At 51.5% G+C, this 15,000-nt stretch overlaps 2 protein-coding genes across 2 annotated transcripts in view; both read right to left on the bottom strand.

The window, feature by feature from the left end:
• The window catches only part of LOC142990694 (adenylate cyclase 9), a 27,035-nt gene extending 18,973 nt beyond the window's left edge, over window positions 1–8,062 (bottom strand). The window contains exon 1 of the mRNA XM_076140554.1: window positions 5,583–8,062. Coding sequence (XP_075996669.1) covers window positions 5,583–7,383 — 1,801 coding nt within the window. The 5' untranslated portion in view covers window positions 7,384–8,062. The remainder of the gene's footprint in view (window positions 1–5,582) is intronic.
• A 3,615-nt stretch (window positions 8,063–11,677) lies between these two features.
• Window positions 11,678–14,956, bottom strand: srl (sarcalumenin; the record flags this gene model as incomplete). The annotated part of the gene is made up of 5 exons (XM_076140544.1): window positions 11,678–12,489; window positions 12,581–12,814; window positions 12,954–13,070; window positions 14,063–14,098; window positions 14,861–14,956. Coding segments are annotated over 5 exons (1,295 nt in total), but the record flags the coding sequence as incomplete, so codon positions are not given.
• Window positions 14,957–15,000: the final 44 nt, after the last annotated feature.

Below are 15,000 nucleotides of genomic sequence, written 5' to 3'. Positions count from 1 at the left end.
TCTGAGTGAAAACCTCAATGATTTATGTGCTGATTATAAACAGCAAAGTAAATGTGTCTCTCTCTTTCACACACACACACACACACACACACACACACACACACACGCTTTGGCCTCCCCTCCCAAACTAATGGCGGCTAATGGAGCGGCCCCGAGCCAAAGAGCATCACTCCCCCGTTTCAGCAGACCAGACGCCCCCAGTGAGAAGTGGACCACTTGTAAAAGTTGGCATCAATGTGTGTGTGTGTGTGTGTGTGTGTGTGTGTGTGTTGAAACACAGTGAGTGTGCTGTGGTGCATTCTGGGTAAATCTCTCAGATCTGATGACACGATGACACGACCGGTGCTGCCCCGAGATATTTATAGAAACATTTTATTCAGGATGTGTTTACAGTGTGTGTGGCGGCTAAAAGAGGAGCGGGGACGTCCAGCGCACACAGAGCAACCTAGAGGAGTTCACGCGGCCTATAAGCTCCGTTTCTAGTCTCCGCAAACTGAAACATCTGGACTTCAGCTTGTTACAGCTGGACTAGTCATCATCAAACATCAGAGATGGAGCCGCCCAGTCTGACTTCCTCACATGTGCTCATATTAGTCAGTGTTTCAACAATATTGTGTAATTGAAGCCATTTCACAACATCCTCCACCCTAAATATATAAATTGGTGCGACCCAGATGAAATCACAGCCGCCTCTCTAAGCAGCTGTGGCGTTCCTGCTCTTATCTCTGCAGCAGAGGAGAGCAGCTGAGGCACCGTGCTGTGTTTACATGCTCCGCTCTTCATGCTACATGTGTTCTCTTCACATGTTTAAGCCGTGTCACCACCTGGCTGCCGTGCGTAGCTCCTTATCACACACACACACACACACACACACACGCTGGTATCAGGCTGGCTGGTCCACCTTGCCCTGGGAGGCGTCTGTCAGGGCAGATAAAGGCTCTACGCTGCACCACAAAGCCAATCGGACAGCTGTCCCCAAAAGGGGGGGGGGGGGGGCAGGGGAGGGGCTGACAGATCTGCAGGGCCCTCTGACACTCTGGATTAAGTGGAGCACCACTGGATACAGAGCAGCATCTCCTGTGGCTCCACAGAGCAAACAGAGGAGATGATAGTTTGCAGCGTCTCTGCTTTGCTCCGCAGCCCGACGCTTCATTTCAATCCCCGAGAGCTCAACTTCTCCTGCTTTGCTTCCAGGATGGAGCAGCAGCGTGGCCTCCTTCCTAAAATAGCTCCGGTGGCTCAAACCTGCTGAGCTCAGTGTGACGCAGCACTTCGCCCCAAATGGCTGCCAGCTATTAAATCCAGGTAATCTCCTCACCTTACAGCCCAAACTACTTTACTAGCGACCCAAACGCCTAGCACAAACTCTGCGGAACAGAAAGCTTTAAAGCGTGGAGTCGCGTGTATCGCCGCGGACGAAGACGCCAAGCTGTGCTGCGCAGTGCTACTCCATTACTCTCTCGCAGGGCAGAGAGCTCGGTCACTGCAGTCCAACACAGCAGCTGTGGACGAGTCCTGCCCCGCCCCCGGCAGCAGCACGGATCTACCAGAGACCATCAACCATCTAACCGCCATGTCCTCCGCATCTGGAGACACACAGAGCTCCACTGTGACACACTCGGGTCAAACCCTCCTGATGATTGTCCCCATGGAGGATCACACTTGTCCTCCTGAGACACAGCCCATTGACTTGTGTCCTCTGTAGTGGACATTGTGTATGAACCGGGACATTCAGCACGTTATCACATCAGACACCATCAACCAGAGAGCATCAGCACCTCAGGTCCCTCACCTCCACATACGGGCTCAGAACATGAGGAGAGTTTGTCTCTAAGTTAATCATCCCGTCTCCTTTCAACCTCATTACGTTTGTTATTCTAAAACCAGCCACGTTTGAGCTCCGTGATGGTTTATGACATCACTGCCAGTCTGGTGTGAAGCATTATTTGAGTTTTTAGCGGCAAAAAATGTAGAATATAGGTACGACTTTGCCCTTTGCCCTTTGTGTTTTTCCTATGCAGCCTGGATGAATACATGAGATTATGTCAGGTATTTGACTGCTGGCTGGGGTTGAACACACACACACACACACACACACACACACACACACACACACACACACACACACACACACACACACACACACACACACACACACACACACACACACACACACTGCACCCTCCCTTTCTCTTCCTGCGGTCGCCACCACAGCCCCACACTGAGGTCCAGTTACATGGTGGCTTTCAGTCCTGGTTGTTCATCAGAGCTGTTGCGGTTCTTGTGTGGTTCCTCTTGACCCAGACTGACTCTCCAGTCATCCCTTGTTTTTAATGTCTCCGTCGCTGCCGTTTGCATGCAACCTCTGAGCCGGCCTCATTTCCTCCTCAAGGTCGCAGGTAAAGAAGCGTGACGAGCAGCAACAACTGAGCCTCGGGCCAATACTGTACCGTGTCCTTTAATGATTGACAGGACGTCCCTATGGAGGAACATTCACAGGGTAGGCAAAGGGAGCCCTGCATGTGTGTGTGTGTGTGTGTGTGTGTGTGTGTGTGTGTGCACATCTGTGACTCTCCCAGCAGCACTAACGGCTCCACTGCCTGCTGCAGAGCCTGAAGGAACAGAGAGTGAAGAGATGAAGAACATACATCAGCAGGTCTATGTGCGGCTCTGATCAATCCAAATGTAGCTAATCAATTATTACTCTGAAGGCTTAAACGCCAACAAGAAATTGGAACAAATTGGACACATTGGAGCAGAATACAAATGATCTTTTCTCATGGTGGCTCAACCCCTGGTCCCCGGTCGATTCCCTTTGATAGCTACACGGCACGAAAACTTTTCTTTGTGCCACATCATAAATTGTATCGCCATGACAGCCTCATTACAGGCAATCAATATCATTGGCTGTGATGAAAACAGCTGGTGGGCAGGCAGCTGATGTGTTCTGGGTCAGACCACAGCAGACCAGAGCGGGAAGACACGAGGACAGAGAATCACTCAGACTAATCACTTTAGGCCCGGAGATCGGCCCGTCTGGTTTGATTAGAAGGGGGGGGGGGGCACAGCTGCACAGCTTAGCTCAGCAGATAATTTGGCGAATTTGGAAAAGGTCACGTTCAACCATTTCAATCTGGATCTGAGCAGAGAGCAAACCGGCTCAGAGTGACGCCTGAACGTCACAGGAGGTCTACAGGTACAACAACGGCAACCTGAGAGTCAGAGCACAGGGCCACACAACACAGAGCCACAACACAACAACAAAACAAACTCTATTTCCCAGTAGGCCCTTGGATTGGACACTCAGGACAGTGAGGGAGTTGGACGGACACGGCTTGACCCGTCCCCTGCTGCTCCAACGCGTGCAGGTGTTCGCTTCCCCAACAGGAAGTTATGCAGTTAGACCGATCAGATTGATTTGAGTCACCGGAGCGCCTCTGACCACTAACACCGTCTCTGCTTAGGTAGACTGCACCTGTGCTAAAGTATAAATCACTCAGACAAAACTCCTGTGGAAACGAGGCTTGGTATTGATTCCGCTGAGTGCGGCCGTCTCATTGTAACATGTAATGAAGTCTGACACGTCACAAGCAGATAACAGAGCCACATGTGTTCCAGCCAGAGCCTCCTCTGCAGGTGCACTCGTTCTTCATTAGACACAGAGGAAGAACACAGACAGGTACTTTCCAGGGAAGCCGAGCCAAATATAGCTCCCACTTCCAGCCTGGAAAACACAACACGGCAAAGCAAAGGCCTCACACGGGGGGGCGGGCGGGGGGGGGGTTGTTATTCTCCTTCGTTTGTCTTTAAATCTGAGGTGTGGTTTCTTATTTATAGTTGAATTTTTAGTTGCGGTGTTTTGAAGCTGGCCTGAATCTGTCTCGTCTCGGCAGCAGGGACACTTGTGGCCGCACGCCGGCGAGAACCTCGGCTCTGAAACGCCACTAAGAGATTGTAACTGCAGTGCGACGCTATAAATAAGAAATGTAGGTTTTTACAGCAGCGCAAGGACGGGACGGAACATCTGATTCAGTCACGAGACCCAGGGAAACTAAGAACACATCAGGAAGACAGACAGGACTGAGAACGGCACAGTGGTCAGAGCTATTTACCCCCGAGTCAGGCAAACAGGGGGGGCTGGGGTCGTGTCCCCAAAGAGCCACATGACCTGAGGTGGAGACAGTGGAGGGAACTGGAGCTGCTTTCTCAGCCAACACAGCAAATCTACAGGGAAGGAGGATCAATCTTTATAGGAGGGGAGCTGAATACATGATGGAGGGGGGGGGGGGCAATAACAAAACAGAGCATAAAGAGGAGCGAGTGAAAGAGCGAGCGGTCGTAAGTTCTCTCTTATCTGAGAGATGAAGACGCAGCAGCAGCAGCAGCAGCACATTCTTCACTCCGGCTGGCTGCGTAACAAAAGGAGCCTCTCCGTATCTTCATGCATCAAAATAAAGCAAATCTGAGAGAACAAATGCCGGCAAATCTGACAGGCGGAGTGGACGCCGTTATGCAATGTTGCTGTGCTTTATTGTACGATGAGTCACGGCAGAGTGAGTAAGATGAACACACACACGCACAAGCACACACACACACACACACACACAGACAGCATGGGACGGAATTCAACAGCAAACACTTGGTTTCTGTTACTGACAGTGTAGGTGGTTCGTCTGGATTTGTAACGGAGTCGACGGGAGAACTGCTACAATAGATATGAAGGAGAGAAGGAAGAGAGAGGGAGAGAACGAGAGAGAAGGACAGAGGACAAAGACAAAGATCCGACACGCGAGCTACACTAGGACAGTCATCTGGGGACAGACGGCTCAGAGGCATCAGATCCACTGCTATGAAAAGATCAGAACTGAATAAGCTGCTCTATAACTTGGCTGTGTGTGTGTGTGTGTGTGGTGGTGACACAGACTGTCACTCTCCCTGCCCCTGCCACAGCTTCTCTCCTCCGATCGTTTGTGTTAAGTGACAACGACGACAACACCGAGGCGACGTGAGACACTGAGCGATGTGGGCCTCCTGCACAACGAGCCAGAGATGCAAATGCAGAGTGCAGATTAAGATCAGCTGCAGCAGCTCAGTCAGACGCTGTCACCTCCCTTACACTGGGATCATGAATCAGCAAGACTCAAGTGAGAAAGAGAGCCATTCAGCCATGTTTGGTTCCACTGAGGCCGTCTGTGTGAAGGCGTCAAATCAAAGCAGTCAAGCAGGAGGAGGAGGAGGCGAAACAAAAGAAGGGGACAAGATGGAGAGAAGGAGATCAAGCCGGGAGGAGGAAGATGTGACATCATCATGTGCTCAGGCCAACCCCGAGGTTCAGAGCCACGCTGAGAGAACAGAGCACATCCCGATACTGAACCCGCGTGTGTGTGTGTGTGTGTGTGTGTGCGTGACACCAGGCCTAAGAAGACATTTCCTCAAAGGGACCAGAAGGAAGCAGGACAGGTTAAAGACAGAAGCACGTAGACACATCTGCACTCAGACTATCACAGCCTGGGATTTAAGTTCTTCATTCAATGAAACAGAGTGAGAGAGTATAGAAGGTATCTGATAAGTGAGGCCCTCACCTTTGAGCTGATCGGCCACCACGCTCTGTCCGATCCTCTGGTTGACCTGTCCGTCCTCGTGCCGGTAGCGCTCGTCCAGGAAGTTGGCCGTGGCCTCGGACAGGTGGACCTTCCCGGCCACGCCCAGCTGCTCCATCAGGTTGGCCAGGTTGACGTCGTTTGACCAAACGTCAAACTTGAAGCGTTTCATGCCCAGGATGCCGCACAGCACGGTGCCCGTATGGACCCCCACCCTCATGTTGACCATCTCCCTCTTCTCCTGGCAGAACTGTTCGATAGCTTGGATCATGCCCAGGCCCATCTCCACGCAGCAGTAGGCGTGGTCTGGCCGGGGTTCAGGGCAGCCGGCCACGCAGTAGTAACAGTCTCCAAGAGTACTAATCTTCTCACAGCCCGTTAGCTCACACAGTCGATCAAAACGTCCAAACAAGTCGTTCAGAAGCCCCACCAAGGCGTGTGCAGACTTATTGGCAGACATTTTGGTGAAGCCCACGATGTCTGCAAACAGGATGCTGACCGGCTCCATCCTCTTCATGTTGAAGGGTCTGAAGATGATCTGGCCTCTGGGGATGGAGGTTTTCTTCCGTTTGTTGTTTTTGGGGCTGGAGATGGCAGCAGCCGCTCCGCTGGTGGAGTAACGCTTTGCTGAACTGTCACCGATCTCTTCATCACCCTGCTTCATCAGTTCATCTGCCACTAGTCTGGGCATGACAGAGTGGATCATCCGCTCTTTCAAGGCTTTCTCCACCTCCAGATCTTTACCGTGCATGATTGCTTGACCCACCTTAAGGAAGGTGCTGCGAGATCGCACCTCTGACATGATGAAGAGGTGGATGCCGATGGCGTGGGCACAGAGGTGAAGCAGGGCCTTGGCCGGGGCCAACCAACTCAGAGTGTCCCAGTCCGCCTGAGACGCAAAGTCCCACTCCTCTGTCTGAATCAGGTGAAGCCAACCCAGAGTCTCAAACAGAGCCGAGTAGAGAAACCCCAGCAGGACAGAGGCGTAGAGGCGAACATGGAGAACGCTGTAGAGCAACAGCAGCACCTCCATACACAGCGAGAAGGTCCCAACTGGAGAAAGACAAGGGACCCCAGTTCTGACTGAGACTAGTTTGTCGTAGGACAGGTTGTATCTTGCTCCCATGTCACTGACGTCCTCCACATCAAAGGAGTCTCTGAAGCCTGACGTCTGAACCTGTGGGGCCAGGGTCAGGGAGAAGGTCACCAGGATGAGCAGCAGGGACGCTTGGTTGTAGCAGCGGACGTACAGCTTGGTGAATGTTAAAAGGAAGAGCAGGAGACAAAAGAGGACGAAGGAGGCAGTGGGGAGGAGGAACGCCATCCTGTCGCAGCGGCTCGGGTTGGCAGCGAAGTACAAACCCCAGAGGATCCCGACTGCAAACAGGTAGACCAGCACGTAGCGGAAGCGGCGTTGAGTCTGGGGGAAACAGCGCTCCCTACAGGCCTCCTCCAGGATGGACGAGTCGAACTTGGGGTCCCAGAAGTGACCGGCAGATCTCTCAAACAGCTGAGGCATCCTGTTGTGCGTGCGAAAGCTCTTGACCCCGGGCCTCCTGGCCCCGGACTCCCCGGAGCTGCAGCTGGACGAGATGCTGTACTTGCAGTGCTTGGACCCCCCCATGAAGCCGCCCCCGATGGCGCCCAGGGGCCCGCTGGAGTGCTTGTGTTTGACGCCACTGCCTATCCTCACAGAGATGCCCCCCTCGCCGCTGGAGTCGCAGCTCACCTCTGTGTTGTGAGGCAGCAGCTGTTGACGTTGGGGGGAAGCCATGCTGTTCATGAACGTGACAGAGATCAGACCTCAGAGTGAGGCAGCGAGACGAGGACGAGAACCTTAATCTGCTCAGTTAGTTAACAGCACAGCGCTCCGAGATGTGGAGCAGCTCATTATTGCCCCTCTTGACGTCAGTCCCTGCATTCCTCTACATCCCCGTCTGTTTGGACGCACTTGAGACCGCGAGGTTCACCGGCCTGCCGCCTGCTCTGCTGCAGGCCGAGCCCACTCTGCCTCCACTGGGACAAGCTCAGGACACATGGGGCACAAGGCAAGACAACAATATGGAACAATAAAGACAAAGCTGAGGAAGAGACCAACTAAAGCAAAACTGAATGAGTCAGGAAGTCAGAAAGTGAGAGAATAGATGGAAACGAGCTCAGTGCTTCTGACTGAAACGGGCTGAGCTGCTGGGTTTCACTTTCACATCAGCTCCACTGGGAAACAACAACATGCTGATCCACACACACACACACACACACACACACACGTCCTACAGAGCAGAATCGGCCCAGCAGCTGTTATTGTTGTCGACTCGGGAATCTGACCGAGCAGGCTTCACGTCATGCGGCTCAGATCCTCCAGGTAACGGGAACATGTGCGCTTAATACCGAGCTCCGTGATCGCTGCGGGGCCTAACCGCGAGTGTCCCCGTGGACAGCCGCGTCCTTTCCTGAGCTCCCACTCAGACGCAGAGGGGATCCTGTGCGCGGACGGAGGCCGGATGCGGTTCCACAGAAATGCCCCGCACAAGCAGCTTCGTCCTGGGGAAAGACCTTGAGCGCCGCCGCAGGGCTGCGCGCCGGCGGGCGGTGCTCTGCTTTGAGTCCACGGGAGAAACAAACGCCAATCTAATGTCAGTGCGCGCCTAGAGATCAGTCGAGCGCGGGAGACCGGAGCTCCAGACCGCGATGAGTCTGTGAGGTGACGGACTGTATGGGATAAATAACGATCAGCCTCAGCGGCACAGGTGCAGGTCTGGATCCGGCTCAGCCTGCAGCTCAGGCGGCGTGAAGTCCGGCCGCTCCGAGGGAAAGTTTCTCCACAGCAGCAGCCTGAATGTCACACGGCGGTGCGAGTCCGGAGGGTCCGGCTGGGTGGAGGGTCTCCACGCCCCCCGATCACTCACTCACTGCCCCCCCACAGGTCCGCACGGCGCCCAGCTCATCCATTAAAATGCGCAGGACGCACAAAAACATCAGCGCTCCTCCAGAACCTCTGATCCGGGCTGTGTGTGATGGTTCGGGGCTGATCAGGGCTGTGAGATGATCCTCCACATGCCGTGAGACCTCCTTCTCTCCGTTATTGTCCGTGGAGCCCGATGGACGAGGTTCGCTCTGTCTCACCGTCCAGCCCCGAACTGTGAGCGTCTGCGAGAGAAACGACGAGCCTGAGTGTGTGTGTGTGTGTGTGAGAGAGAGAGAGAGAGAGGGGGGGGGGGTCAAAATAATATTAATTGAACTTCCTGTATATCTTTCAAAATAAACTGTGCCCCCTGTATGGACGTCTCTGTCCGTGTGAAGGTAAGATTACAGATGTTCCTCCACAAAATGATCCTTTCACGAGAAGAATCGATAAACAAATCTATGCTTAACACAAACTTATATCATCTCAACCCCCAAAACTCACCTTGTGTCATGAACCGCTCCTGCTCACACACACACACACACACACACACACACACACACACACACACACACACACACACACACACACACACACACACACACTACAGCTGAAGCCGCTTTAACCAGGAGGACACAAGCTGCAGTTTAATGAGCTTTTATTTTGAAGGTATTGAAGGAATTTACTTCCTGTGTGTTGTGGCTACCAGGAGCTTGATGCGACTTATTATACCGGTCAATGAAGTCTGGATACAAAGATTTCATCATTTATTTGAGCGTTAACTGTTGCAGTGTTTCAGCTCTCAGAAGATAATAACAAAGAAAAACATGATTCATGACACACACACACACACACACACGCGCCTGAGCTGCAGTTGACATGTGTTGTGATGAAGAGCAGCATCCCGTAGTTCAGACAGATCCCAGATAGAGTCAGAGAGTTATACAATGGAGATTTTGTATAACTCGACCTACGAGTCAGAGAGAACGAGTCCCTGTGGAGACAAACGAGACTAAAGCACATTCAGATGAGGTTAAGGTCACTGACTCCAACCAGCAGACTGAGGATGAGCCAGGAATCTGAGTCTAATTTACTCTGCAGGGATTTACGTGTGTGTGTGTGTGTGCAAGGATGAATGAAAAGTCAGACAGAAGAAACAGTGCCTCGTCATCATCATCATAATCACCATCATCCTCCTCATCATCATCATCACTATCATCATCGTCATCATCAGGAAAGAGGGAGGAAGTGTCTGCTTCTGTCCGTGAGTGTGTGTGATTAAAGAACAGTCAGACTGAAAGAACACACACACACACCTTCACTGTGCCGAGTCAACAAAAACTTTTTATTCTTGACCATCAAGCTTCCAAACCCAGAGCAAAGATTCAGTGTGAAACACCAGTGAGTCAACATGTTAATGGGACACGCATCCATTCCAGAATTAAATCAATCAAGTAATGATACTGATGGTTACCAAAAGCACAAACACACACACACACACTCACACACACACACACACACACACACACACACACACACACACACACACATCCGTCACTTGAAGGCACCATGAGCGTTAGTAGCCACTTTATTACACTTTGACACAGCACTCTCTAGTGGACATGTTCTGGGTCTGCAGTGTAAACATGTCACTGAACACATCCAGTGAGCGCACACACACACACACACACACACACACACACACACACGAACGCCAGGAAACAGACAATTAAGCCAGTGTGACACCAACGTCTATTTAGTTTTGAGTTACTGAGTGTTGACCCTGTTTGTACTGTATAAGGGGGCAGGGGAGCGAGGAGTATGCAGTGGGGTCACTGATGGGGGGGGGGGCAGTGTTAGCTTGGTGCCCTTTGGGTGCTGAGATGATTCCTACCTACCTGTTCTCAGATGAGCTCTAACACCTTTAACATCTGGGTCAGTATTAGTATCTAAGGTCAGTCAGTATCTGGGGCCTTCAACTCTCCACAGAGGTCAGGGATCAACTAACCAGTTCTCCACTCCTCCTTTCCCTCTCTTGTGCCTCCAGCCCACTTTTGGAAAGCTCCCTTCTCCCCAGGATGCCGGGGCGTCGGGAGAGCGGCTGTAAAACGCTACGACTTGGCAAAGAGACGGCATGAAAAACACACATCTATCAAAAAATAGCTTTCTAACTGCAGAAGAAAATGATAAAGACTACCAATCAAAAAAACATCAGTCATGTGTCATTTTATGGTCGTTCAGCTAAAAAGAAGCTGTCAAGCTTATCACGGAAGGAAGGAACTTTTGACTCATAACACAGTGTAAAATGTCTGCCAGAGCGGCAGAAACAGTACGAACAGTTAAGTGAAGCAGATTGAAACCTCCCCACTCCTTTGTGAAGACTCTGACCCTTGAACCCTGACCTCTGCTTCCATCACAGTGCTCACTTCACAGGTCGTCAACAACCAAAAAAGCGATGAGTATACAAAACAAACACGACCTGGCTGGCGGCCCGCTGGTGCTGCCTTCAGGTACCGACGGCACCAGGAGAGCAGGTTACTTGAGTTTATGTTAGAGGGAAATCCATGCAGCCAAAATACCGTCTGTTAAATAGGATGTGATGTCTAACATGCAGGGTTAGTGTTGTCCAGGTAACCATCCAAAGCAAATGTTTGGATGGTTACCCAAAGCCTCACGAAAAGGTCTAAATCAAAAAGCGTAGGATCGACCAGCTGCTGCTCAAATTACAAAACAAATTTACAACTTCCTGTTTCCACTTTCCCATTTTATTCACATACAAGGGAGCTGGTATTTGATTGTGTTCAGTCTCAGGATTTGTTTTTCAATCAATTTTTAAATCTAACTTTTGTTCTTTGTCTTCTTTCTTTGGACACTTCCCCAGGCAGAGAGGAGGGCAACGTGTTGGAACAGAACTGGATACTCGTCTTATCTCTTCATCAGCACTTGTGTCTTTAAGCTGCCTGGTCATTGAACTCATCGCTCCCGCCCACAATCTGCTTCATTTCCACAGTAGCTAAACGCACCTCCACATATTCTCCTGAGGACTAAAACACACTAATCTCCTCTCCTCTGTCTCTTCAACAATACAGTCAGGATCGGCCTGTGCCAGACCCCGTTTCCTCCATTTACCTCCTCTACCTCCTCACTCCCCCTACTCCGGTTATTTTGTTTTCCGTCAGTTCTTCCTGTAGCGGTTCTTTGGCTTCTCACCACAGCCGGTGACCTCGCAGGAGGACAGGCCAGGCTGCTTGCCCGAGTTAATGCTGCTCAGGAGAGCCGGCAGCTCGGTGGTGATGGCCTTCTCGATCTTATCCAGTAGGCAGCCTCCGATGTACGAGCACTGGGCCGACAGCGGCTTGAAGTTGGTGACTGAATTGACGCCGAAGAAGTCTCGGTAAGCGTCGCGGTTGGGCAGGTCAAACTTGCTGACGTTGGTCTTAGCTAGGATGGATTTGAAAATGTAGAACTTGTCCGGGTCATCTACAATCTCCTTGAAGACCAGTTCGGGATCACTGAAGAAGCTCATCTTCTCCTTAAAGGTCTGGACGTAGCGGTCTACCAGCAGGCTGTGGATGCGCACGCGGATGCCGTGCTGGCGAATGAAGGCGATCTTGTTCTCCATCCGGTTCTCAATCACCTGGTTGAGATCCTCCAGCAGGGAGATCTCCTCTCGCTTGAAGAGCTCGCGGCTTGTGTCAGGTGCATAATCGTACGGCCAGAAGGAGCTGACGTAAACGCGGGGGGGCTCGGTCACGTTGATGAGGGGCGCTAAGCTCCAAAAGAGCGCTCCGTAGACCCTCATCAGGTCCTGGGTGGCCAGGTTGTCAGCTTTGTTTAGGATGATGCGGATCTGGGACTCGCGACCCTTCAGCTGCCTGAAGAGCATCTCCAGCTCCAGGCCCACGTCCAGCTTTGTGGGGTCAAAGACCACGAAGATCAGATCGGCACGGTCAATGAACCACTGGCAAACATCGTTGAAGGGGTAGCCTAGGAGGAAAAGAGAGGTCAAACACGGAGCGCCACCTTGTGTTGGACCCCAGACACATTGTATCTGCGTGTTGAAGGTTCAGATCCTCACCTCTCTCCTGCTGCTTGCGGTTCTCAATGATTCCAGGCGTGTCCACAAAGGTCACGCGTTCCAGGAGCTTGTGTGGCATCTCGATGCCAATCAGCTTCTCCAGGAAGTTTTGGCCAAATTTTTCCAGGGGAGAGAAGGAGCGAGAGCTGTCTGCTGCCATGACGATACCCTCCACCGAGCGGATCTTCTCACCGTGCATGATCACAGTGAACTCAGAGGTAGTCGGCTCAGCTCCTGAAGACGGATTGAATTGAAAAGGGAAATGGGTATTGATGTGAGACGTCAAAACAAAGTGCATTGTTTCTTGCTAAATCCGACGTGTGTGTGTGTGTGTGTGTGTGTGTTTGTGTGTTTGTGTGTGTGTGTGACGTACCTGTGTAGAGCTGATAGGGGCTGTCTTGCATGCCCAGGAGGTAATTGATCATGGAGGACTTGCCTACACTCCAGGGTCCCAGGAACAGCACCATGGGCTTGGAGGTGATTTCTCCATCTGCGGAGTGAGAACAGATGGAACTGAGTGTGATCTCAGAATGGCGGCTGAGTGACACCTGGCTCAGCTACAGTGTGTTCACTGAGTGCAAGAACAAATCATGTGTCTGCATTTTCTTTGGTGCCTCATTAGGAAATCAAATTTTTTGGCATGAACTTTGCTTGTAGACACCAGGAAGCACATCAGCACAGCGCCGCCCCTTCACTCCAACACACTGAACCTGCTGGTGTGTGAGGCGCAAAGCCAAAGGAAACCTGAAGCTGTTAGATTATTGCATGACAATAAAAGTCAATAAAATGCTGCAGCGGCGGCTCAATGACACACACGGTTACACTGAGGCGCATGAAGCAAAGCTGCGTGTGTGTAGGCTGAGGTGTGTGTGCTGTGAGTGGACATGGCCTCAGGGTGGGATAGTGCAGGGAGGCTCTTCTGCATCGGTCAGAGATGAAGAAGGAATCATGCAGGACTAAGAATCTGAATGTTGGCGGCTTTAACAGGGACAGTAAGACCTGAAGCAGAACACTAACCGTCCTTGCCACCTTGTCGCCTTGTCCCCTTGTCCCCTCCGACCTGTGTGTCCTTTGCCAAAGCCAACACTGCACATGCAGCCCCCTCCACACTCCACACCATGATCACAGATTCATACTTCATTCTTATTCGTTTCTTATCATTAACTCTTCTTTCCTTTCATCATTCTGTCAGTTAACTCTGTGTTTGCCTCTGAATTGGACTCAGACCTCCTGGAGTCACACTGCTGTCAACATTATTATGAAAGCATGAAACCATATTCAATCATATTAGGCATAAACATCCTGCTGCACACTTTGGCTGCAGCCCAAAGTTTGATTTCCTCCCGTGCCATCACAGCCTGAGGTGAGGCCAACGTGTGGGCTCTCAGGTATGTGGGGAGGAAAGGAAGGAAGGAAGGATGGAAGGAAGGGGCGGAGCACTTCAGGCAGTGCCATGCACAGCTAAGCACCGCCCATACCCACCTGTCGGTGTATCCCCCATGGTTCGTCCAGGGTAGGCTGTTAGACGGGGGAGGGGGCCGGGACGGGACGGGACGGGACAGGAGAGGGCGGTGTGAATGGAGAAGGAAAGAAGAGCAGGTGATGGAGAGGGAGGAGAGCTTAGTGAGGTGCTGAGGTTTCTATAAGCAGCAGTGACGAGGCAGAGGAACACAGTGTGCATGAACCACAGTCTCATCTCAGGTTTGACCCCCCCAGAGTCAAACATGTGATGCTGTGCCTGTATAAACTGGGATTGGAGCCTTTCAGTCATACAGACTTTGATTAGTCCAACTAATTGGTCCTAATATCCAAGTTTGATGCTGAAATGCAGCTTAGACTCTGGATTCATCTTGATAAAGGAGGAAGGAATGGTTCCCAGTTTTCCAGCTTTGTCCTGTTGACCCTGTCTTCCATTATCACCCCCCCCCCCCCCCCCCCCCCCCCCTCATTTATATTCATTACACACAAATGAGTCTGTGTCTGACAAATCTGCCACGTTTACATTTGATTGTGGTTGATTGCTGCTAATTTAAGAATGAAAATGAAAGATGAAAATGAATCTCTGTGTTATTGTATTATCATGAGTGCCTCAGGCGGGCTTGTAACAATCTGGATCTTTACACAAGAGCACACAGTAGACAGAAGATAAAGGATCCTGTACTGACTGACTGACTGTGTGTGTGTGTGTGTGTGTGTGTACAAAGGAGGCAACAGTCCGTCACCAAAGCGACCCACACAACAGGACACAGAGTGCAGGTGGAGTCAGGAGATCCGTCCCACCTGAGATCTCGTGCTGCCTCAGCTCGTTGTACTTGTAGGCCTGTTCCATGGGCTTGATGGACGTGTGGTAGATCTTCCGTAACCTCTGCAGAGCCGCTGGAGGAGAAAGGAGAGCAGATGATACGGATAAGTAAGGACAA

The sequence above is a fragment of the Genypterus blacodes genome, unplaced genomic scaffold, assembly GCF_046128005.1.
Source record: "Genypterus blacodes isolate CSIRO-AG114 ecotype Tasmania unplaced genomic scaffold, CSIRO-AGI_Gbla_v1 ptg000666l_1, whole genome shotgun sequence".
Classification (NCBI taxonomy): Eukaryota; Metazoa; Chordata; class Actinopteri; order Ophidiiformes; family Ophidiidae; genus Genypterus; species Genypterus blacodes.
This window is presented reverse-complemented; position numbering and strand designations above follow the sequence as displayed.